Here is a 23359-nt window from a genome sequence, read left to right on the forward strand (position 1 = left end):
AACCCTTAAAAACCCTTTGGCAGTACCATTGAACTCTGATATACAGTATCAATACTGTACTATATAGTACATAGAATATCAGTTTTACAATATTTTAAAAAAAAATAGGGCTGCATATCTGTAATTTTTGTAAGTGTAGCATTGTTTTTATTAATAATTAAATTATTATTTATTTTTATATTTACCATTTTTTGTAAATATCACTTTTCCATTGTAGGTAATATTTTTTGTAAAAATTAATATTATTATTATTATTATTTTTTTAGAAATGTCTATTTTTTAAAATTATTAAATCAAGTTAAACTAAATTAAAATACAAAAACATAAACTGTAAAACTATTAAACTAAACTAAAAACTTTAACATAAGTTTAAGTTTTTAATATTTTATAAATATTTTTTATATATTTATATATTTTTAATTCAGTTAATGTTTATTTCAAGAAACAAAATTAAGGTTTTAATTGTAGTAACCATACAGTACCATGTCATATTTCTGTGTATTAATATTTAACACCACTACTGAACCACGATACCTTTACAGAAAAAAAGTAATTAAAGCAATAATAATTTCTACCAAAATACTTGTTACTATAATTATAAAATCTGCATGAACTAAAAATGAAATAAAAGCTAAACTTAGTTTTCAGCAAAATAATTAAATTAAAATATTTTGAAGGCCTATTATACTTTTATTCTATATATATTATTGCATTTAGATATTTTAATCTATTATGATTTTACAGTTGCAACTATAGCCATCATGGTACTTGGGTATAAATTTATGGCAGATTTTTGTAAGGGAATATTCTGGTCAGTGTGTAATACAGACACATCAGTGTGAGTCTAGAGCGGCTTGATTTAATCACAAACACTATCAGTTCTAGTACAGAGAAAACCTCATACAAACTATAAATAGTGCCAATAAAATGTTTAAACTAGTGCTGTCAAACGATTAATCGCATCCAAAATAAAAGTTTTTGTTTACGTAATACATGTATGCATCTATTTATATATAAATACAAACACATGCATGTATATATTTTGGAAATACATAATAAATATACACAGCACACACATATATATTATGCAATGCAACTTTTATTTTGGATGCGATTAATCACGATTAATCGTTTGACGGCATTAGTTTACACTTTAAAAAACAACATATCTACACTGTAACCTGTAATGCATCCTATGCATGTGGACGTCAGATGCACTTCGATTCTACCGGAAGATGTTTGATCCACACACATTTAGTATGAGCTCCACAGTCAGGACATGATGATTTTGAGTTTGGCAACATTCGTCATTGACTCAGGCTTCCCTTCTTGCCCGTCCAGAGTTCTCGTAGTTCCACCTGGCAGCCGAGGTCTCTGAGCGCGGCTCGACCCACGTCACAGCAGTCGCTGTGAGCCGCCAGAGCCTGCGAGATCAGCGCCTCGGCTCCCATCTCCAGGATGAGCTGGCTGAAGTCTCGTGTGTGGGCCACCAGGTTCCTCAACAGCATGCAGGACTGTTTCTGGAGCAGCGGGAAACAGGACGGTGCAGTCACTAAACAAAGTTCATTCAACTATACGAGCAGCGGCTGGTTTGGTTTCCAGAAACAACAGGGAAGACAGGGATGCTTGTTTAAAAACTTGTTTTATTTTTATTTTTTAGGAAACAAAGGGAACAGAAGTACAAAGAAAACAAAAAAAGGCCAAAAGGACTTGTAAAAGTGTTTCTTTTTTTATAAAAAAAAAAAAATAAAACCATCTAGAGATTAAAGTCGTTAAATTTTGAGAAAAACTCAAAAAAGGCCAAATAAAATGTTGCATATAAACTCGTTAAATTTTGATAAAAAAAAAGTCGGAATAAAATGTTGAGAATAAACGTATTAAATTATGAGAAAAAAGTTGTTAAATTGAAAAAAAAAAAACTGTTCAATTACGAGAAAAAAGTCATTAAATTTCAAGAAAAACTCATTAAATTTTGAGAAAAAAGTTGGAATAAAATGTGAGAATAAACTCATTAAATTATGAGAAAAAAGTTGTTAAATTGAGAAAAAACTCATTAAATGTTGAGAAAAAAGTCAGAATAAAATGTTGAGAATAAACTCATTAAATAACGAGAAAGAGGTCATTAAATTACGAGAAAAAAGTCATAAAATTTCAAGAAAAACTCGTAAAATTTTGATAAAAAAGTCGGAATAAAATGTTGAGAATAAACATTAAATTACTAGAAAAATAGTTAAATTGAGAAAAAACTCGTTAAATTTCAAGAGAAAAAGTCAAAATATTTAATGACTTTAATCTTGATATGGTTTTATTTTTTTATTATTTCCTAGCCTTAATCCTCTTCTGTAGTTTCTCAAGAAGCAAAAAATAAAGATATAAAAAAACACAATAATAATAATAGTAATAAAAAATATATAAAATTGACTATCAAAGTCTATAGCAAATATATAAAAAGTAATTTTTGTCAGAAAAAGGTTTTATTCAAATCACGATTCATGAGCTAGTGTTCTTTTAGTAAAATACAAATATTGTTATAAAACTAGAATTAGGTTTTAAATATAAAATAAAATATAAAACTAGAATTAGGTTTTAAATATAAAATAAAATATAAAACTAGAATTAGGTTTTATTTTAGATTTTCTATTAGTTTTAGTACTTTTCTTATGTGTTTTTGTAATTTTTATTCCTTTTCTAAAAAAATATATTCGTATTATTTTTAATTTATTACTTCTAGATTTTTAGTACATAAACTTAAACTAAATGAAAACAAGAAATATTGCTGTGATGGAGAGACTCTGAAATCGTCTTTCATCAGTAGCTTGGCAACTAGCGGAAATAAAGTTATGTTAAAGTTAATTTAATTTCAAGCGACAATTGTTTTTATGCTTTTAGTATTTTTATTTATTTAACTAGATTTTATTTAATTTGTTAACTATGATAACCATTATCAAGTATTCACCAAGAAGCAAAATAAATAAAATAAAAAAGACAGCATGTTTACACAACGAAAGTACTTTTAAATAAAAAAAATAATAATAACAAAAAAAAGATTTAGAAGAAAATATAGTTATTGTTTTTAAAAACGAGATGCATTTTCACCTAGTTTTGGATGGCGTAAAGGTATTCTGAAAACTTTTACTTTTATTGTTTCTACACCAGAAGAAAGTCCTGTTCCTGTAGCTGAAAGTGTAGAGCGTGGCACTAGCAACACAAGGTTGTGAGTTTTTTAAAACTTGAATGCAATCAATGTAAATCTGCTTTGGATAACAGCATCTGCTAATGCATGTGAGTCACGCACACACACACACACACGGAGGGGTTACCTGCACATTAACGTCAGCCGGATGAGTCTTCATGGCCTGCAGGGCCGCCAGCGCTCCGCCACACTCCATGATGACCTTACAGTTGTTGGGTTTGCGTAGAGCGAGGACACAGAGCGCCGCACATCCCTGCTCACACACCTGCACCCACAGAGAAACAGACAAACACACTGAGACGAATTTCAGAGTTTAAGAACAGACTCAGAATCAGAAGTGATTTTCAGCAGAAGTGTAACACTGAAGACTGGAGTAATGATGCGGAAAATTCAGTTCGATCCCAGCGACAAACAAACAAATGATTCACTTTAAACTGTAATAATATTTCACAGTGTTACTTACTATATTACGAAATAAATGCAGTCTTGGTGTACAGAAGACACTTCTTTCAATAACAAAAAAATAATAAAATCATAAGTAATTCTACTGAATTTATAATTAATAACTAATTAATACAAATTTTCATTCATGCATTTTCTGTGTGCAAACAAGACTGTTAATTATATGATTATAACAATTACAAAAATGTTTATAATTAAAAAAAAAAACTCTTATATTACAAATATATTCTACATTTAATATTATTATTTTTTTTATTCTTGTTATGTACGCATAACTTTATAATTCTATATTTAATATTTCATTTTTTATTTTTCTTCATATAATTATATAGTTCTTAGGTGGCATTTCAAACACTGATCGTTGTCTATTAATGTTTCTGGAGTGTATGAAAACTCATATGTGAGTAATTTACTATTAAACAGGTGATGTATTATTCAAACGTATGCTTTAACTTACTAAAGGTTTCAAAGCAGTTCAGAATTTGCTGACAGTAATTAGATAATAATTACACACCTGTGCATTGGACATGTGACGGTTCATCGCCATGACGATAAGCTCCGCCCCTCCGGCGTTCACAGTGGCATCTTTGACGTCATCGTTTCCTGCGATGGCCTTCAGTGCGCTGAGCACCTGCTTCACAAGCTCCTGGAAGACAGACGCATCACAACAGCAAGACGTTTGTTTGTGTTCACAGGAGATAATGCCACTCTCAGCGATCCCGCAGCTCACCAGACAATCCAGACTGTCAGCCAGGAGCGTGATCATGAAATTCAGGCCCCCGAGGTCTACGATCTCCTGACAGAACTCGTTTCTCACGGCCAGACGGGACAGAGTGCCACAGAGTTCACTGAGCACTGCTTTGTTCTCTGGATGAGCTGAAAACAACACACCATCAACATGTATGTGACCCTGGAGCACAAAACCAGTCATAAGGATCGATGTTTTGAAATTGAGATTTATACATCAACTTTCATACTAAATAATCTCTCCATTGATGTATGGTTTGTTAGGAGGATAATATTTGTCTGAGATACAACTATTTGAAAATCTGGAATCTGAGGGAGCAAAAAAATCTAAATATTGAGAAAATCATCTTTAAAGTTGTTCAAATGAAGTTCTTAGCAATGCATATTACTAATCAAAAATTAAGTTTTGATATATTTACGGTAGGAAGTTTACAAAATATCTTCATGGAACATGATCTTTACTTAATATCCTAATGATTTTGGGCATAAAAGAAAAATGTATAATTTTGACCCATACAATGTATCTTTTGTTACTGCTACAAATATACCTGTGCTACTTATGACTGCTTTTGTGCTCCAGGGTCACAGTATATGCATTTATCATAACTCTATTTCTGTCAAATGCAAAAAAATGTGTCTCTTTTACTCAAGCATATCACACTTTCATGAAAAAATTATGCATTTTGTAGCATTTTTGCTTTCGAAAACCATTTGCACGGCTATTTTCATTGCAAAAACAATTTAAAAAGTACAGTACAAGTATAAGAAACACAATAAAAACCAGCAAACAACATATGATAAAATTCCAAAACCTTTTCTGGTAAAATTATACTAAATAAATGTTTTTAGTAGTTTGATAGAAACATATATTTTGAATACTTTTTGACACTTAACTGCTTTTGTTATTTTGAAAAGTACATTAAAGCTGATATATATATATATATATATATATATATATATATATATATAAGTATATATATATATATATAATATATATATATAGTATATATATATATATATATATATAATATATATATATATATATATATTGCATTAAATCACTTTATTATAATAGCACCACATACACCTAAATCTACAAAATAATACAATAGTATAGAATATATCCTAATGTTTAAATTAACTATGAATATGAAAGTCCAATTTGTCTTCAGTATTATGTTAACATACTTAGCCTTTCGTTTGAGAGCTTTGATGCATGCATCTTCTCAAGCTGCGAACTGATTTGGTCATGTGACAACTTGCACTAATCTTTTAATTGAGACCCTTTATTTCTTCCGTATGTGCAGGACGTGCACTAAAACATCAGTCAGTAAGGTTTGTTTAAATGTGGAATTAAATGGTTTAATACATTTGTTTATTTCTTGTTGCGTGCCCGGAGGAAACCCGGCTCACCTTTAGCAGCTTCAACGATGATTTTCAGTCCGTTGTGCTCCATCACGATCATCCTGGCGTGTTCATGGGCTTGTCCAAAGGGCACACGCACGTCATCGTCAAAGGTCATGACCCTGAGCACGACGCAGGCCTCCCTCACGACCTCGGGGTGCTGGATGTGGCGTGTGATGCTGGCGGTGAGCAGCGGGAGCACGCCTGCCTTCACCAGACCCTGCCGGTTGCTCTCGTGCTTCACACAGCAGTGCCGCACCACACGGAAACACAGACAGCTGAGAGCGGTGTCCTTCTGGTGCGCGGTTAAAGCGCCGATCAGAAACTCTCGCCCTTCCACGTCCAGGAGATCCGGCTGGCCGTCTGTTAGCACCGAGAGCGCGGCCAGAGCGACGGAGAGGGCTTCCTTCTCTCCAGCGGCTCTCTGGCAGCAGGCGAGGATCGTGGGATACGCCTCTTTCTGAGCGGCCAGGTATCGCTGTGCGAAGCCGAGAGAGCACTGCTGGGTGAACACCCTCAGATCCTCCAGAACGGATGCGGACGATGACGCCACTGCAGTTCTGAGAGACTCCAAAGCCTGGAAATATAACACCGATTAAACACGCCAGTCTCTAGTTCTGCAGCGTAAACATCTCGTGCGAAGCGTGATCGTAAACAGTTGTGCTCATAAGTTTACACACCCCTTGCAGAATGTGAAAAATGTTAATAATTGAAACAAAATAAGAGGGATCGTGAAAATTGCATGCAATTTTTTTATTTAGTGTTGTCTTGAATAACATATTTCACATAACAGATGTTTGCGTATACGCCACAAGACAAAATAATAACCGAATTTCTAAAAATGGCTCCGTTCAAAAGTTTCCATACCCTTGAATCTTAATAATGACTGTATGATTTTGAGATCCATATTTTAACACTGAGGGACTCGTGCATAATTATTACAAAAGGTGAAAACACATACTGATGCTGAAGAAAACAACACAATGCATTAAGAGCAGGGGGTGAAAACTTTTGAACGGGACGATGATGATGTTTTACGATCATATTTTTATTTATTTAACACTGGACTTCAGAAGCTAGATAAATACTTGCATGTTTCCCAGAAGATAAAATAAGTACAATTCACCCTGATCATCTAAATTAAAAGAGTTCTTGAGCATCTGTTAATGTTTTCACCTTTTGTAATAGTTGTGCATGAGTCCCTCAGTTGTCCTCAGTGTTAAAATATGGATCTCAAACTCATACAGTCATTGTTTGAAAGTGTTCAAATATGCAGAAGATGCTTGAAAACCAAAGAAGCTGGGGATTTTTCTGAAGAACGGCAGGAAGTTGAACTGTTCAGGACCTACAATGGATTCGTGAACAACTATCACAAAATATAAAAACAGTCATGGATCACTCAGGAAATTACACATTGTATTAAAATTCAAGTGTATGTAAACCTTCGAATGGGGTCATTTTTATAAACTCAGTTTTTTTTTTCTTGTGGTTAATTGAAATAGTTTATTCAAGACAGAACTAAATAAAAAATTGCATGCAATTTTCACGATCCCTCTTATTTTGTTTCAATTATTAAGATTTTGCACATTCTGCAAGGGGTGTGTAAACTTATGAACACAACTGTATTTTTATTTAATGCCATGACAGCATCATTTTCATGGCAAAAACAACACAAGTATAACAAATACAATAAAACCCAGCAAACACACGTTATATTACATTAACATATGATAAAAAATCTAAAACTTTTTCTGGTAAAATTATACTAAATATGCTTGCAGAACATGCATTGAGTAGGATCTTCAGCTTTCAGCAAAAATGCATGAATCCGTCTCGTATGACCCGTAAATATCACTTGATCAAATCTAGTTTTAAAAGAGATTATAAATACCTGAAGAACCTCATGGGGCTGATCCTCTGTGTTTTCTTCAGAAGAGACTTTGGGCACTGCTTTAACAATGTTGCTGAGATCCACACCTGCGAGGACAACTCAAACCACTTCATTATCATACCACCATATACATCTATATCTACAAACCAGCACTGTATAATGTATTCTAATGTGTACATTAATTATGAATGCAAAGGTCCCTGTTATCACCATTTCAATTTATCTAAAATCTTTCTGTAGTTCACTTATATGTATGTGTGTATATATATATATATTAATATTTATATTAATATTTTTAATATTTTTTAAGAACATGTGATACTTTTTTAGGATACTTTGATGAATAAAAAAAAAAAAAAAAAGAAGCTATGTTTTTAAAATATAAATATTTTGTAATAACAATATACACTACTGGTCAGTAATTTGGGGTCAGTAATTTTTTTTCTTTCTTTTTTTTAAATAAAATCAATACTTTTATTCAGCAAGGATGTGTTAAATTGATAAAAAGTGATAGTAAAGAAAATATATTATTAGAATATATATTATTCGATTTTTTTTGAATAAATGCAGTTCTTTTTAACCTTTTATTCATCAAATATATCAGACAGCAGAACTGTTTCCAACACTCATAATAAATCAGAATATTAGAATGATTTCTAAATGATCATGTGATAGACTGGATGTTACATGTGACACTGAAGGCTGGAGTAATGATGCTGAAAATTCAGCTTTGCATCACAGGAATAAATTATTTTTTTAAAGTATATTCAAATAGAAAAACTATTATTTTAAGTTGTAATAATATTTCACAATATTACAGTTTTTTCTGTATTTTTGATCAAATAAATGCAGGCTTGATGAGCAGAAGAGACTTCTTTCAAAAACATTAAAAATAGTAATGTTTCCAAACTTTTGGTCTGTACTGTATATATCAGTGATTGCATAATTATAAAATAATAATTTACTTAAATGTTTTATATGAGCATTGATGAAACTTTATGTATGCATGTATTCTGTTATTTATTTAAATATTATGCAATCAATGTCCCATTTGAGCATTTATATGATCATAAATGTGACTATTTATTTATTTTATTTCCTTAAATAGAACATTAGTTGTATTATATTCAAGCATGTACATAATCATCGATGTAAATGTATCCATTAATCTATTTATTTTGTTATTTATTTACATATTATACAATCAACATCCCGTTTTAGCATTAATACGAGCATGGATGTGACTATTTATTTATTTGTTTACTTAAATAGGACATCAGCTGTATGATATTTCAGTTTTATATGGGCACGAATGTGACGATTTCTTGCTTTCTTTATATAACTGGTCTAAAGGTGAGATCTTTGAATGTTTTTGACAGTTGTGTCTTCTGCTCACTAGGGCTGCAGTGCATTATTTGCTCAAAAAATAAATATTATAAACAATAATATTGAAAAATGTATATACAATATTATTAGAAAAAATATTTTTGTAGAAAAAATAAATAAATATGCATACATGCATTGATATACATATTACATACATATGCATATATTCACTCAGGGTACCCAAAATAATTAAGTTGATATATTAAAGTAAACTAAATGAGCATTTTCTCATTAAAACATGTCTTTTCCAATGAAACTGTGTTGTTGTTTTCTTCTCAGTAACTGACCCTGAGACTCGAACTGCTCCAGGGCCTCCTTCAGAGCTTCGCTCTCCTCCATGTCAAACTCCTGCATGTTTTCTCTGACCACTGCATCAAAGGTGTCCTGTGTGATCCTGCGCGTGGCCATGACGTCAGCAGCTGCTGGAAACATCACAACACAGCTTTGGACAACCAATGCATTCAAAACGAAGCGGTTGATTGCGTTTGGTTTATTTGGTTCTGGGTTTAAGACATGCAACTAAGCCAGATAGGTTACACTAACAAAAAACACAATTGACATTTTATGCATTTTTCACATTTGCGTGTTTCTCAGCAGCGGAAATCGTCATATAGTTGCGTTAACTTGACGAGCAGTGAATGGGAGAGAACCTTAAATATATATTTTTGCGTTCCCATTTGCTCAAACAGCAAAATAAAAACTCCACGATAGTGTTTTTATGACTTTCAATAAAAGGAAAAAATTGAGAGAGACTGATAACGGCAGTCAGAAGAGAGAACGATGTCAAATTAAACGTTCATCCCATAGACGCTTCATTAGAAACACCCTCGCATTAGCGGTAACTGTTTTTATTTTATTTTTTTATTTTTTTGTAATTAGATGCAAAGGTGATATAATACAAATAATAGTGTTATAAATGTATATACATTTTTAAAAAAATACAAAAATGAAAAACTTTCAAGAATTTACGACGCTGATGATCGTTAAACGCGTCGTCACAGTCTTGTGAAAAGGTTGCGATGTTTTTTTTTTTGTTGTTGTTGTTTTTTTTGACATGTTAATACCACTGTATGCAGTAAAGTACCTTATATTACAATTAATCACTAAATAATACTATGTTATGTATCACGTTACTCTGGTATTACAGCATCACTGAATGCACCATGATACGTTACCGACACAACAACGTTTTTTATTATCGTAAATCACTCGCTGTTAGTTACACTACCTGAGCGTAACATTCACTCGAGCGCAAAGCAAAACAAGCCGGTTTAACACAAAACTGATAATAATCCTGAAACTCACCAACACCCTTATTGAAGGCTCCCTTGAAAACAGTGGGCAGTAACGTTACGCTAGAAGCGTAAACATTGAACAGCGTGTGACCGCAACGCAATTTAACCGACGCAAGCGCTTCGTGAATTAACGCAGAGCATAGCGTAGCGTTTTCTTTAATGTGGCTCGGGTGAGACCCGCGAGAGAAAATAGGTTCCGCTCATAGACTGTGGTTCCGCTTCATAAACGTATGTATGGATGTAGACAAAACATTATTCATATCTTAAAAAAAGTCGTATGCAACTGATATAACTGCTATTCCACAAATTAATGTTTATTAAAATTACCTTGAGACTAACTTGGCTATATATTTACACTTATCTGAATAATGATTCACGTACACTTTTCGAAACAAATTTACACAAACCCCACCAAAGCCTAGGAATTTTACTTTTTAAAACCCTTCACAATAATGTTTTGCAATTGTTAAACAAAAAACCTATTAAATTATTCAAATTTATAATAAAATTGCTTATTTATTGCAAACTGGTGTCCTATTTAAGCATTTATATTTGCATTTATGTAACTATTTATTCTGTTATTTACATAAATATTATGCAACTAATGCTCTGTTTAAGAATTTACATGTGCATGTATTTGACTTCTTACTTATTTAGTTATTCTTTAGCTTGCTTCAATATTATATAATGCCCCACTTTATTAATATGTGCTTAGATGCGACTATTTATTTATTTATTTCATAATTTACTGAAATATTACACAATCACTGTCCCATTTAATAATTTATATGAGCATTAATGTCACTATTTATTTATCTAGCTAGTTATTACTTAACTATTAGACAATTAATTTCCTATTTAAGCATTTTATGTGTATGGATTTGTTTATTTATTCTGTTTTGTACCTAAATATTACATGACTAATTTCATATTTGACAATTTTATGTGTATGTGTGTGTCCAATTAATTAATTATTTTAATTTATTTGCTTAGTTATTATGTTTTTTGTTTTTTTTTAACTTAAATATTATGTAACTGTCTTAAGTATTTATTTATGACTACTTAATTATTTATTTATTATGTTGCTTACGTAAATATTATACCATTACGGTCCCATTTAATAATTTATATGAGCATTTATGTGATTAATTATTTATTTATTTATTTTAATGCAGTCAAATGATTAATCACATCAAAAAAAAAAAACGTATTACGCATATATAAATACAAACATATAAATATATTTCAGCCGAAGAAAACAGCGTAGCGTGCGTGCGTGCGTGCGTGCGTGCGTGATGACGCTGAGCTGAAAGCGTCGCCTGGATATAAGCCGGCGCTGCGTCATGACGCGTTCTTCTCCCCTGCCTGTCCCCACCAACGGAAGGCAGCGTGCTCTCTGTTCTAATATCTGAGTGAATCCTGAAACATCTGCCAAAATGGTACGTATCCGACCTATTCTTTGATTCGATACCGATGTACAGCGAGCAGATGTTAATATCGAATACGATATTTGTGCGTTTAACGGGGTTTTCGGTAAAACACGTTCGGGAAAAGGCCGGCTAGTTGTTTCCCTCAAAACAAAATGGCAGCGAATGTTCCGCGGCGCGACTCAATTTTAAAATGCTTTACACATTATTGATGACTAGAGTATGGCTAGTTTATAAAAATGCGCAGTGAGTATAACTCTAACTCAAACCAAATCCTTAATGGGTGGTTTTGAGTCGTTTTGGTTTGTTTGTCAGGATGGGCCTAGTTAGCATGTTAGCTAACGCTGCCACGTATTGTGGAAACAATCGTATGCTTGAGAAAATGATGCATCTGAAACACTCCATTATCAGGTTTTTTTTAACCCCATGTCCTTATGTATTAATTCTAGTACTAGTCGTTATGTTTTCAGTCTGGTTGTGACGGGCTGCGTGCGGGTTTAGTCACTTTGCCGGTCGGTTTAACGGCAGCTGTCGGGTGTGTTAGCACCGGCTCACAGCAGTCACGTGTTGCTGTCTGTCCCGCACGTGCGGTTTATCAGCGTGGCCGCATCACGCACATAGCCGTCTTTTGTCTGCGCAGCGGCTTCCGGTAGGCCGTGATAAGCTCGCTAGTGTTTAATATTTAAGCAGGTAACGTTAACGTACTTTCCAGGAAAAACCGTTACTTTTAACAGCGCGCCATAATAATTTCAAAATTATTTACCGCATTGCTGTCACTTTTATACAGTCACGTGTCGGGTTCAGTTTTGGGGCGTGACTTACATGTTTCTGAATTGCGTAATTACAAAATAAATACTCGGTTACAGTTACTGATAATGTGTAATTAATTATGAAAATGTCAATGATTACAAATCTAATTATTTTCAACACATACAGATTTAATTGATTTCTTTCACAGATTGCACTGAGTGCTTTAAAATGAGACACCAGTGTTTCAGGAGTTCAGGACACATGCCTCATATGCAATATTTATTTATTCATTTATTTCAGACTTTCCTAGATGCCTGTGTTTTCTGTCATAGCTATGCAAATATTTGATTTCAAAAACAGTTTCATAACTAATAAACTATTTTTGTTGTGATTTTTGAATCCGTATTTAACCCCGGAACAATCTCAAAGTGTAAAAAAAAAAAAAAAAAGGTGCTAAAATCAGATTTTGTGGTGTCTGTGCTTTTAAAATTAAATTAATTCAAATGAAGGATTTCGAAAGTGCTCCTGCTTTAAATGTTTACTTTATATCAGTTACTTTAATAAAACAATTGAAATGGTTACACTACTTATTTTATGTTAAATAGGGTAATCTGTAGCCTGTTACATTTCCAATTAACATTCCCAACACTTGTCATGTTTAATATACATTTCACATTTGATATCTATTTCAAAGTTGGTCTGATTTGCTCCCTGTCTATGGAAGAAATGAAACATAAATGCTTTAATCTCGTCTAGAAATCCTAATCTGTTACTGTTGAGAACAATTCGTTTGAGTTTGGCTGTCGAATGTGTCTCTTCCAGGTGAACTTCACAGTCGACCAGATCCGTGCCATCATGGACAAGAAGTCCAACATCCGTAACATGTCCGTGATCGCGCACGTGGACCACGGGAAATCTACGCTGACCGACTCTCTGGTGTCCAAGGCTGGGATCATCGCCTCGGCCCGCGCCGGAGAGACCCGCTTCACTGACACGCGCAAAGATGAACAAGAGCGCTGCATCACCATCAAATCCACGTAAGAAGCCTGCCGATAAATACCATGCACAATTAAACCTGGAAATATCATGCAACTCTATAAACTGCAAGTCTGAGTATTTAACAGATGATGTTAACATTTCCTGCATGACTAAACCTGATTTTGCAAGCTTCTCAACATGCAATTAAATAGAATATTGCATGTGACTAATTTCACAATTGCAAATCTGTAAATAAAATGCAATTTAATAGGAAAAAACATTATTGTGCATTACCAATTTAGGCTGTTTTAAATGTGCAAGCCTATGAAATTGCAGTTAAATAGATGTAAACATCATGTTCGTGGTATAAATAAACCCCTTTATTTTTAAAATTACAAATCTGTAAATAAAAGGCTTTTAAATGGATATAAATGTTATTATGCATGACTAAATCTGGAAATATCAAGCAGTTAAAATGGCAATCCTGTAAATAAAATGCAGTTAAATGGAATATAGTCATTATTGTTCATGCATGCATGCATATAAGTGATGTTCAGTAGGGTGTGGCTGTGATGTGCATGAGGGCAAAGGCTGTTTAACTACCGCTTTATGGTGTTGAGTCATACATCATTTCATACACAGGACTAAAATGATGTATTTGTTAGGCGTGTATTGCAAAACAAACATGTATAATCCTACCAAAATGAAAGTTTAGATAGTTTAGCGTCAAATATAAAACCAGGAGGTCATGGATTTGAGCTTCCATGATTATAAAATGTAGAACTAAAATGCATTATTTAATAAAATACAATGTAGTGAGGAACAAAAGCCGAGTGGAGTGTCTGCTATACAGAGAGTTTGTTGTTGATTTCGCTGCCATGCCTCTTTCTCAGTGCCATCTCCATGTTCTACGAGCTGGCCGAAAATGACCTGGCCTTCATTAAGCAGTGCAAGGATGGATCTGGTTTCCTCATTAACCTGATCGACTCTCCCGGTCACGTCGACTTCTCCTCGGAGGTCACGGCCGCTCTGCGTGTCACCGATGGAGCTCTGGTTGTAGTGGACTGTGTCTCTGGTAAACTTTTTTTACTGTGGTCATACATTGAAGTGTTGTTGATATGGTCTGAATCGCCTTTCCACAAATTAAGCTTTTAAATTGTACCAGAAGTCTTAAATTCATATGTGACCTTGGGCCATAAAACCAGTCATAAGTGTCAATTTTTCAGTGTATATATAAGAATAAATAATCTCTCAATTGATGTATAGTTTGTTATGATAGGACAATATTTGTCTGAGATACAACTATTTGAAAATCTGGAATCTGAGGGTGCAAAAAAATCTAAATATTGAGAAAATCATCTTTAAAGTTGTTCAAATGAAGTTCTTAGCAATGCATATTACTAATTAAAAATTAAGTTTTGATATATTTATGGTAGGAAATTTATAAAATATCTTCATGGAACATGATCTTTATTTAATATCCTAATGATTTTTGGCATAAAAGAAAAATCTATAATTTTGACCGATACAATGTATTGTTGTCTATTGCAACAAATATACCCCAGAGACTTAAGACTGCTTTTGTGCTGCAGGGACACATAGTTATGGCATTAAATGTTGCATCCACTGCGAAATATAGATATCTTGATCAGTATTCTTGTCTCGTTTTACAATACAAATATTTAAAGTTCCTTAAATCAAGAAACCTTTACTTGAGGCAAAATGAAGATGTGAGTTTTTGCTTAAAACAACTCTGTCAATGAGATATGACTGGACCCTGTTTATACTGGTTTTAATCAAACCCAATTCATTTTCATCATTAGAAAACACGTTTTATATTAATGTGATTTTTTTTTTTTTTTTTTTTTTTGCATCTTGATTTATTTTTGGAAAGCAAGTCAGACATAGAGGATGAACAGTAACGCATAAAACCTATTTCCATTATTTTTCAAAACTAATGAGAATGTTCGAAGTTGTATTTTTTTTTTTTCTTTTCTGAATGTTTTAGTGTCGCTAATACAGCTTTCGTGCTCTCCGTAGACAAGTTTCTGTCAGCCTTAAAACATCATAATTTGCCCTTTCATAAATTAAGCTCTTAAATTTGTGGAGAAAGTCTCAAATTCATGAAGTTACGGTATTAAATATTGCATAGGATGCAAAAATGATTTTCCTCAGTGTTTTTGCCTTGTTTTCCAGTAAAGAAATCTAATCATTCTTAAATCAAGAAACCTTTAATTTAGATGCAAAATGAAGAATTGTTTTTTGAGAGAAGACTGTACTCGATGTATGTTTTGCGAGGTTCCCTTTCTGTTACAGAACATATTTTATTGGACACTTCTGCTTTTAATGTACAGAGAAAACTCTTATGAAGTGAACTCTCTTAGAGTTTAGTAAAATTGTCTAAATTATTAAATGTCTCTTGCGCAGGCGTGTGCGTGCAGACAGAGACGGTGCTGAGACAGGCCATCGCCGAGCGCATTAAGCCCGTGCTGATGATGAATAAGATGGACCGTGCCCTGCTGGAGCTGCAGCTGGAACCTGAGGAGCTGTACCAAACCTTCCAGCGCATCGTGGAGAACGTCAACGTCATCATCTCCACCTACGGAGAGGACGAGGGTGGACCTATGGGTAACATCATGGTGAGAACACGCTCTCGTTCGTTTATATGAAGTGGTGAAATGCTGTGTGGTCTGTGAGGAGAAACCATGCACCACTCTGATGTGCTGATGAACAACTAACCATAATATCTGAGACCTGCGCTGATCCTTCAGTGATTTCTTACCCTCCTGATTACGGTTCCTTTAGCTGGACTGTTTGTGCTCATCTCTCTCTCTCTCTCTCTCTCTCTCTCTCTCTCTCTGTCTCCCTCCTCTCTCTCTCTCTCTCTCTTCTCTTCTCTCGTCTCTGTCTGCCTGTCTCTCTCTATCTCTCTCTCTCTCTCTCTCTCTCTCTCTCTCTCTCTCTCTCTCTCTCTCTCTCTCTCTCTCTCTCTCTCTCTCACAGATCGATCCGATGATCGGTACTGTGGGTTTTGGATCCGGTCTTCACGGCTGGGCTTTCACTCTGAAGCAGTTTGCTGAGATGTATGTGGCCAAGTTTGCTGCTAAAGGTGAAGGTCAGCTGAGCCCAGCTGAACGCTGTAAGAAAGTGGAGGACATGATGAAGAAACTCTGGGGTGACAGGTGAGAGTCATATCGATAAATGTGTAAACATGAAGCTCCTTTCTGCATTATATTAGTAATTTAAATTAAACACCTGCTAGAAGAATTAAGCTTTATACACGACCATTTAAAAGATTTTTAAAGTCTCTTCTGCTCACCAAGTGTTTATTTGATCAAAATATGAAGTTTATAGTTGTATTAGAAAATATAACTTATTCCTGTGAATAACTGTCCCAGTCTTCAGTGTCACATGATCTTCAGAAATCATTGCTAATCAAGACACATTTCTGATTATTATCAATGTTGAAAACAGTCGTGCTGCACAATATTTTTGTGGAAACTGTGATGCATTTTATTTTTTCAGGATTCTTTGAGCAGAAAATGTGGGGAGGGGAAATAAGTTTACTTTCAATCAATTTAATACACTTTTAATAAAGTATGAATATGAAGCATTTACGCTATTAATCTTTAGTATTAATAGTATTAATCTTTTGTCTGAAGGGTATTTGACTTGAGTATAAGTGTATAATTGAGTCAGTGACTGAAAACTATTCAATAGGAGTGTAAGTAACGGAAACGGATATAAGCAATCTGTTAAATATTACTCATTCTATGCTGCCTTTCCAGGTATTTTGACCCAGCCACCGGTAAATTCAGCAAGTCTGCCAACGGCCCTGATGGAAAGAAACTGCCCCGCACCTTCGCCCAGCTCATCCTGGACCCCATCTTCAAGGTACCTTAAAGAGCATTAAATAGTAGTGCAACTCTCCTTTTGATCCACCGGTGATCACACCTCACTTCCTCCATCTCCAGGTGTTCGATGCCATCATGAACTTCAAGAAGGACGAAGCCGCCAAGCTGATCGAGAAGCTGGACATCAAGCTGGACACCGAGGACAAGGATAAGGAAGGCAAGCCTCTGCTGAAGGCCGTGATGCGTCGCTGGCTGCCCGCCGGAGAAGCTCTGCTTCAGATGATCACCATCCACCTGCCGTCTCCCGTCACGGCCCAGAGGTACCGCTGCGAGCTGCTCTACGAAGGACCTGGAGATGATGAAGCTGCTATGGGTACGACGCACTCTTTTTCTGGCGTTTGCTTTGCTGCATTTGAAGTGTCTGACTGTCGTCTTGTTCTGCGCAGGTATTAAGAACTGCGATCCTAAAGCTCCCCTCATGATGTACATCTCAAAGATGGTGCCGACCACAGATAAGGGTCGTTTCTACGCTTTCGGCCGTGTGTTCTCTGGTGTCGTCTCCACTGGGCAGAAAGTGCGAATCATGGGACCAAACTTCTCTCCTGGGAAGAAGGAGGATCTTTACCTGAAACCCATCCAGAGGTGTGTGGCGCTCCAGACTCATTAACGCTAAAGATGCTCTGAAACCACTTTTCATTTAGCCAAAAACCGAACAGTAGTTTGAATTTAACCAATGCTATAGGAGCGGTATTTTAATTGCACAAGGCTCTTTTAATGTGACCTGTGCTGGCAAAATGAGTAACGATGAGCATATTTACAAAAATTAGTTTTTTTTGTGAAGTAGAAAGTCACAGAGCAACTTTGCGTTGTTTCCTCCACTTCCTTTCTTAATATTAATTACCATATTTATAATCACAATATAGCCGTTTTTATTCTTTCTTGCAAAAAAAATAAGCAGCAAATAGGCCTAGTGCAGTACTTTTTCATTTTACATCTAAACAAAAGCATTCGAGTAAGAAACAATCAAATGTAAACATCACTTTAGTGTTCATTACAAATCAATTGATTATTAAAACTACAAAGACAGTTCTAGAGCAGCGACCTTTTCTTGTATCATTTAACATTGAGACTCCTTCATGTGTGTGTTTGGTATATCAGTGAGCGAAGAAAACGTACTCCTCTCAGAAAACATACAAATAAAGATAAATTTAGCCGTTTAATCACTATATTTGGGGCATCGGGATTGCTAGACGAGGGCTTAATGAACTCATTTTTGTGAAAACAAAACATTTGCACCTTTTTTTTGTTTTTGTCTAGCTCATTACTGTACTGTGACCTGACAAACATTGACTAGCATCAAAGGATGTAAAAACATTGTTCTTTGTTAGTTAATAATGCTTTAATGTTAACAAATGAGATCTTATTGTGAAGTGTTACTGATAGTAGTTTCTATCGATGCACCGAAATAAAAATTGTGCCGAAACCAAAAATTTAAGATGCATTCAGGCCAAAAACTGAAAATAAATTATCCAGTCTAATTTAAAAATCAACACTTTGAATAAACAAAGTCAACAACTGCCTTGTGCAATTTAAAAAATATTTCTACTGCCATTTGTTGGTGAAATATAAATTAAACTGGCAATAAAGCCCCATTAAAGAATATAAAGACCACATTTATTACTTGAATTGTGTGTATATATAATTGACAGAATTTGAAAGTTTAGACTTTTCATATCAAAAGTAATAAAGATTGGATGGTAGGTGCGCTACCAATCATTTTTAGTGATGTTTTGTTCATGCATCACTTGAAAACTGCACAGACTAAAAGAACTCCTAAATATTGTTTTCTTTTGTGTGTGTGTGTGTTTTTGAGATTTTGTCATGCCAAAATTAATTTCCGGTTGTCAAAGTTCATTGCATCACTATGTAACTTCATAATTTTGAATAAAAAGGTGAGAGAATCAAAGCATCAAACTACATCTGGATAATATTCAGTATGATTATCAAAGCATAAATCCGGTAAATTGCTTCCATCAACACCTCTAAAGCTTGCACAGACATATACCACTTCCTGGATCAACTTAACATTTTGCAGTTTTCATTTATATGCTGTCTATTTCTGATGATCGCATTATTTATCGTATGCATCTGTTTACATGAGAGATCGCTCGTTTCTCTGTCCTGTTCACATGTGTGTTTGTTCGGGAGGTTTTGTACTCGTGTGTAATAGCGCCCCCGAGTGTATAACAGTGAAAACACGGAAAGCCGTAAAAACTCGTCTTTGGCAGGGAAGCATTTTCTTGTGAAAGACGAGAACTCGTCAGTGGCGGGGAAAGAGTTAACTTCATTCAAACCAGGTCATGAAACTGTGCACAGCTCTTCTGACGCATAATTCTTCTCTGTTCCAGGACCATTTTGATGATGGGCCGCTACGTCGAGCCCATTGAGGACGTGCCATGTGGTAACATCGTGGGTCTCGTAGGCGTGGACCAGTTTTTGGTGAAGACCGGGACCATCACAACTTTCGAGCAGGCCCACAACATGCGTGTGATGAAGTTCAGCGTCAGCCCTGTGGTCAGAGTTGCGGTGGAGGCCAAGAACCCCGCTGACCTTCCCAAACTGGTGGAGGGACTCAAGCGCCTGGCCAAGTCTGACCCCATGGTGCAGTGCATCATCGAGGAGTCCGGAGAGCACATCATCGCCGGCGCTGGAGAGCTTCACCTGGAAATCTGTCTTAAAGATCTGGAGGAGGACCACGCCGGCATTCCACTCAAGGTCTGTGCGTCTTTAATGCTCGAGGCTTGAAGGACGGATTTTGTAAGACCCAGAAAACGTACACTTTTTATTATAAATGTTGTGTATTTAACACAAGCACACTTGAATCAATCATAGATGCTTTGCTTTGGATGAATTTACAATGTAAAGTAAAAAAATATATAAAGAAGCTTTGAAAGTTTCTGTATTGTTCCTGATGTAACCCGAGTGTCTGGTTCTCCAACAGAAATCTGACCCCGTGGTGTCCTACAGGGAGACGGTCAGTGAGGAATCAGGCCAGATGTGTTTGTCCAAGTCTCCTAACAAACACAACCGTCTGTACATGAAGGCCAGGCCGTTACCCGACGGTCTCGCAGAAGACATCGACAAGGGCGATGTGACGTCCCGTCAGGAGCTCAAGGCCCGCGCACGTTACCTGGCCGACAAATATGAGTGGGAGGTCACAGAGGCCCGTAAGATCTGGTGCTTCGGACCTGACGGAACCGGACCCAACCTCCTGGTGGACGTGACCAAAGGAGTGCAGTACCTGAACGAGATCAAGGACAGCGTCGTGGCTGGGTTCCAGTGGGCCACTAAAGAGGTGAGACATTTGGTTTACTAGCCGTCCTCTCGATGTCCTGTCTGGTCTGTGAGGAGAAATCATGCACCACTCTGAAGAAGTGATGGATAACACCTACCACTAATATCTGAGACCGCCACAGGAACACGTTCAAATCTACAGTATCGCATCGAGACCTGGTTGTATTAGAAATTAAATTAACTTAAAATACTTAAATAATACAAACCAATAGAAATGAGTTGTAGAAATAGTTTTTATTATGCATTTAATTTTTGCATTTATTTTAATGGTTTTGTATTTTTCTTTTATTATTAAAATACCAGTAATACAAATCAGTATTTTAATTTTTTGTATATTTTTTTTTTTTTTTTTTTTAGTTTTTGCTTTTGTTCTAAGAAAAAAAAAATGCAATAAAACAATATAAATTACTAAAAAAAAAAAAATACATTTTATTGTATTATGCATTACATTTTTGCTATTATTGATGCTTTTAATTGTTACAAAAAATACGAACCAATATATTTTTATTTTTGTATTTTATTTTTTGCTTTTATTGATTCTTATAAAAAATACAGATTAGTTATTAATACATTTTATTGTACTATGCATATAATTTTTGTGATTATTGATGATGATTTTTTTTTTTTGCTTTTATTGATATTATTAAAAATACCATAATACAAAGTTATAAATTATAAATGATTAAATACTATACATATAACTTCATCGGTTACATTTACTAAATTGTCATATGCTTTAAAATTCAAAGTTGAGTTTTCAAAACTGTATTGCTTGTTGGATGTTCAATCTGAATGGTTTGGTTTCTGTGCTCAGGGCGTGCTGTGTGAAGAGAACATGCGTGCGGTTCGCTTCGACGTCCATGATGTGACACTCCACACAGATGCCATCCACCGTGGCGGCGGTCAGATCATTCCCACGGCCCGCAGGGTCCTGTACGCCTGCCAGCTGACGGCTGAGCCCCGGCTCATGGAGCCCGTCTACCTGGTGGAGATTCAGGTGAGACGCCGCATTCTTCTCATCAGCTTTGTGTGATTCCTCATCTTTAGCATACGAGCGTCTCTCACCCGTGTCTCTTCCTCTCTCAGTGCCCAGAGCAGGTGGTCGGCGGCATCTACGGCGTGTTGAACAGGAAGCGAGGCCACGTCTTCGAGGAGTCTCAGGTCATGGGAACGCCCATGTTCATCGTCAAAGCCTTCCTCCCCGTCAACGAGTCTTTCGGTTCGTATCCATCATCACATTTATGACTCTTTTTATCAAACAAGTGTGACCCTGGAGCAAAAACCAGTCTTAAGTGTCCATTTTTCGAAATTGAGATGTATACATCATCTGAAAGCTGAATAAATAATCTTTCCATTGATGTATGGTTTATTAGGATCGGACAATATTTGTCTGAGATACAACTATTTGAAAATCTGGAATCTGAGGGTGCAAAAAAATCTAAATATTGAGAAAATCATCTTTAAAGTTGTCCAAATGAAGTTCTTAGCAATGCATATTACTAATCAAAAATAAAGTTTTGATATATTTACAGTAGGAAATTTACTAAATATCTTCATGGAACATGATCTTTACTTAATATCCTAATGATTTTTGGCATAAAAGAAAAATCAATAATTTTGACACATACAATGTATTGTTGGCTATTGCTACAAATATACCCCAGAGACTTAAGACTGCTTTTGTGCTGCAGGGACACATATAAGGTTAATCTACTAAAATCTACTTGGTCCCAGTTCAGTGTTGATTCTGTTCATTAAGTAGTTTATATGTTATGAAAGCAGTTTTACAGAAGATTATTCAGTCCGGTTGTGTCAGTGTCAGGCTGAGTTTGCAGTCTGAATCGAAAGTGCTGAGACTGAATGAACACTACATACAAAAGATGAAACAGCCAGCGCGTCTTTCTATTGTGTCCTCCTCGCTGTCAGACAACAAACATGCAGCACAAGCAGTGTAGAAATCACCCATGAGCAGATTCTTTTGAAATCCGTCTGTCAAAAGATCCAAATCAGCTTCGAACTCATCAGATAATATACGAGTCGATTAGAATGATTCCTGACTCACTGAATCAGTAGAAATCAATGTCTGGCGGTTCAGAAGACTAATGAATCAATTTTATTCCAGTTCAAGTACACAGTTATAATCTATTTTTCTAATTAGTTTCTCTCTTGGGTTTTTGGATTGAATTAAAGGACTGTCATACAGTTCCACAAAAGCAAAAAAAACAACAGTATAATTTTATTAGTAGTGGTAGTATAATTTATTATTACTATTATAAAATTATTTAAAAACATTTTTTTTATAAAATTGCTGTGCACTCTAACTTCGATAGTAGTATTTGTTTATATTATATCTTAATATTAACTAATTTTAATATTGATAATGATTTTTACTAGTGTATATATTTGGTATATTATTTTAATAGTGGTAGTATAATTTAATTTTTTTTTTTTTTTTTTTTTTTTTTTAGTACTAGTATAATTTTAATTAGTAGACCTTGTAGTAGTATGAATATTTTAATGTAATTTTTTTTTTTTTTTTTTTTTTTTTTACTTTTAAGCTACAGTTTAGTAGCAGCAGTAATAGTTATCAGTATTATTAGTATTAGTGTTCAGTTCAG

General features: G+C 34.8%; 2 protein-coding genes across 5 annotated transcripts in view; one reads left to right on the forward strand and one right to left on the reverse strand.

The window, feature by feature from the left end:
* Window positions 1-837: 837 nt before the first annotated feature.
* LOC109105631 (armadillo repeat-containing protein 6) lies at window positions 838-10539 on the reverse strand. Of its 4 annotated transcripts, XM_042719109.1 has the most exons (8): window positions 10312-10339; window positions 9371-9502; window positions 7698-7783; window positions 5816-6383; window positions 4386-4531; window positions 4170-4301; window positions 3321-3458; window positions 838-1520 (listed from the first exon to the last, which is right to left on the reverse strand). In XM_042719109.1, the coding sequence occupies exons 1-8, from the start codon at window positions 10322-10324 to the stop codon at window positions 1308-1310; spliced, it is 1428 nt and encodes a 475-aa protein (XP_042575043.1). In that variant the 5' UTR covers window positions 10325-10339; the 3' UTR covers window positions 838-1307. The 4 variants fall into 4 exon arrangements, with proteins under 4 accessions (XP_042575043.1, XP_042575042.1, XP_042575041.1 ...); XM_042719108.1 differs by lacking the exon at window positions 10312-10339 and adding an exon at window positions 10389-10539 and having other exon boundaries at window positions 4170-4531; XM_042719107.1 differs by lacking the exon at window positions 10312-10339 and adding an exon at window positions 10389-10538 and having other exon boundaries at window positions 4170-4531; window positions 9371-9505.
* A 1124-nt stretch (window positions 10540-11663) lies between these two features.
* The window catches only part of LOC109105659 (elongation factor 2), a 12210-nt gene continuing 514 nt past the window's right edge, over window positions 11664-23359 (forward strand). The window contains exons 1-12 of the mRNA XM_042719110.1: window positions 11664-11817; window positions 13378-13592; window positions 14427-14608; window positions 15961-16172; window positions 16537-16715; window positions 17322-17427; window positions 17508-17760; window positions 17834-18029; window positions 19796-20162; window positions 20389-20742; window positions 21556-21738; window positions 21828-21960. Coding sequence (XP_042575044.1) covers window positions 11815-11817; window positions 13378-13592; window positions 14427-14608; window positions 15961-16172; window positions 16537-16715; window positions 17322-17427; window positions 17508-17760; window positions 17834-18029; window positions 19796-20162; window positions 20389-20742; window positions 21556-21738; window positions 21828-21960 — 2383 coding nt within the window. The 5' untranslated portion in view covers window positions 11664-11814. The remainder of the gene's footprint in view (window positions 11818-13377; window positions 13593-14426; window positions 14609-15960; window positions 16173-16536; window positions 16716-17321; window positions 17428-17507; window positions 17761-17833; window positions 18030-19795; window positions 20163-20388; window positions 20743-21555; window positions 21739-21827; window positions 21961-23359) is intronic.

This window comes from Cyprinus carpio, chromosome B2 (assembly GCF_018340385.1).
Source record: "Cyprinus carpio isolate SPL01 chromosome B2, ASM1834038v1, whole genome shotgun sequence".
NCBI lineage: Eukaryota > Metazoa > Chordata > Actinopteri > Cypriniformes > Cyprinidae > Cyprinus > Cyprinus carpio.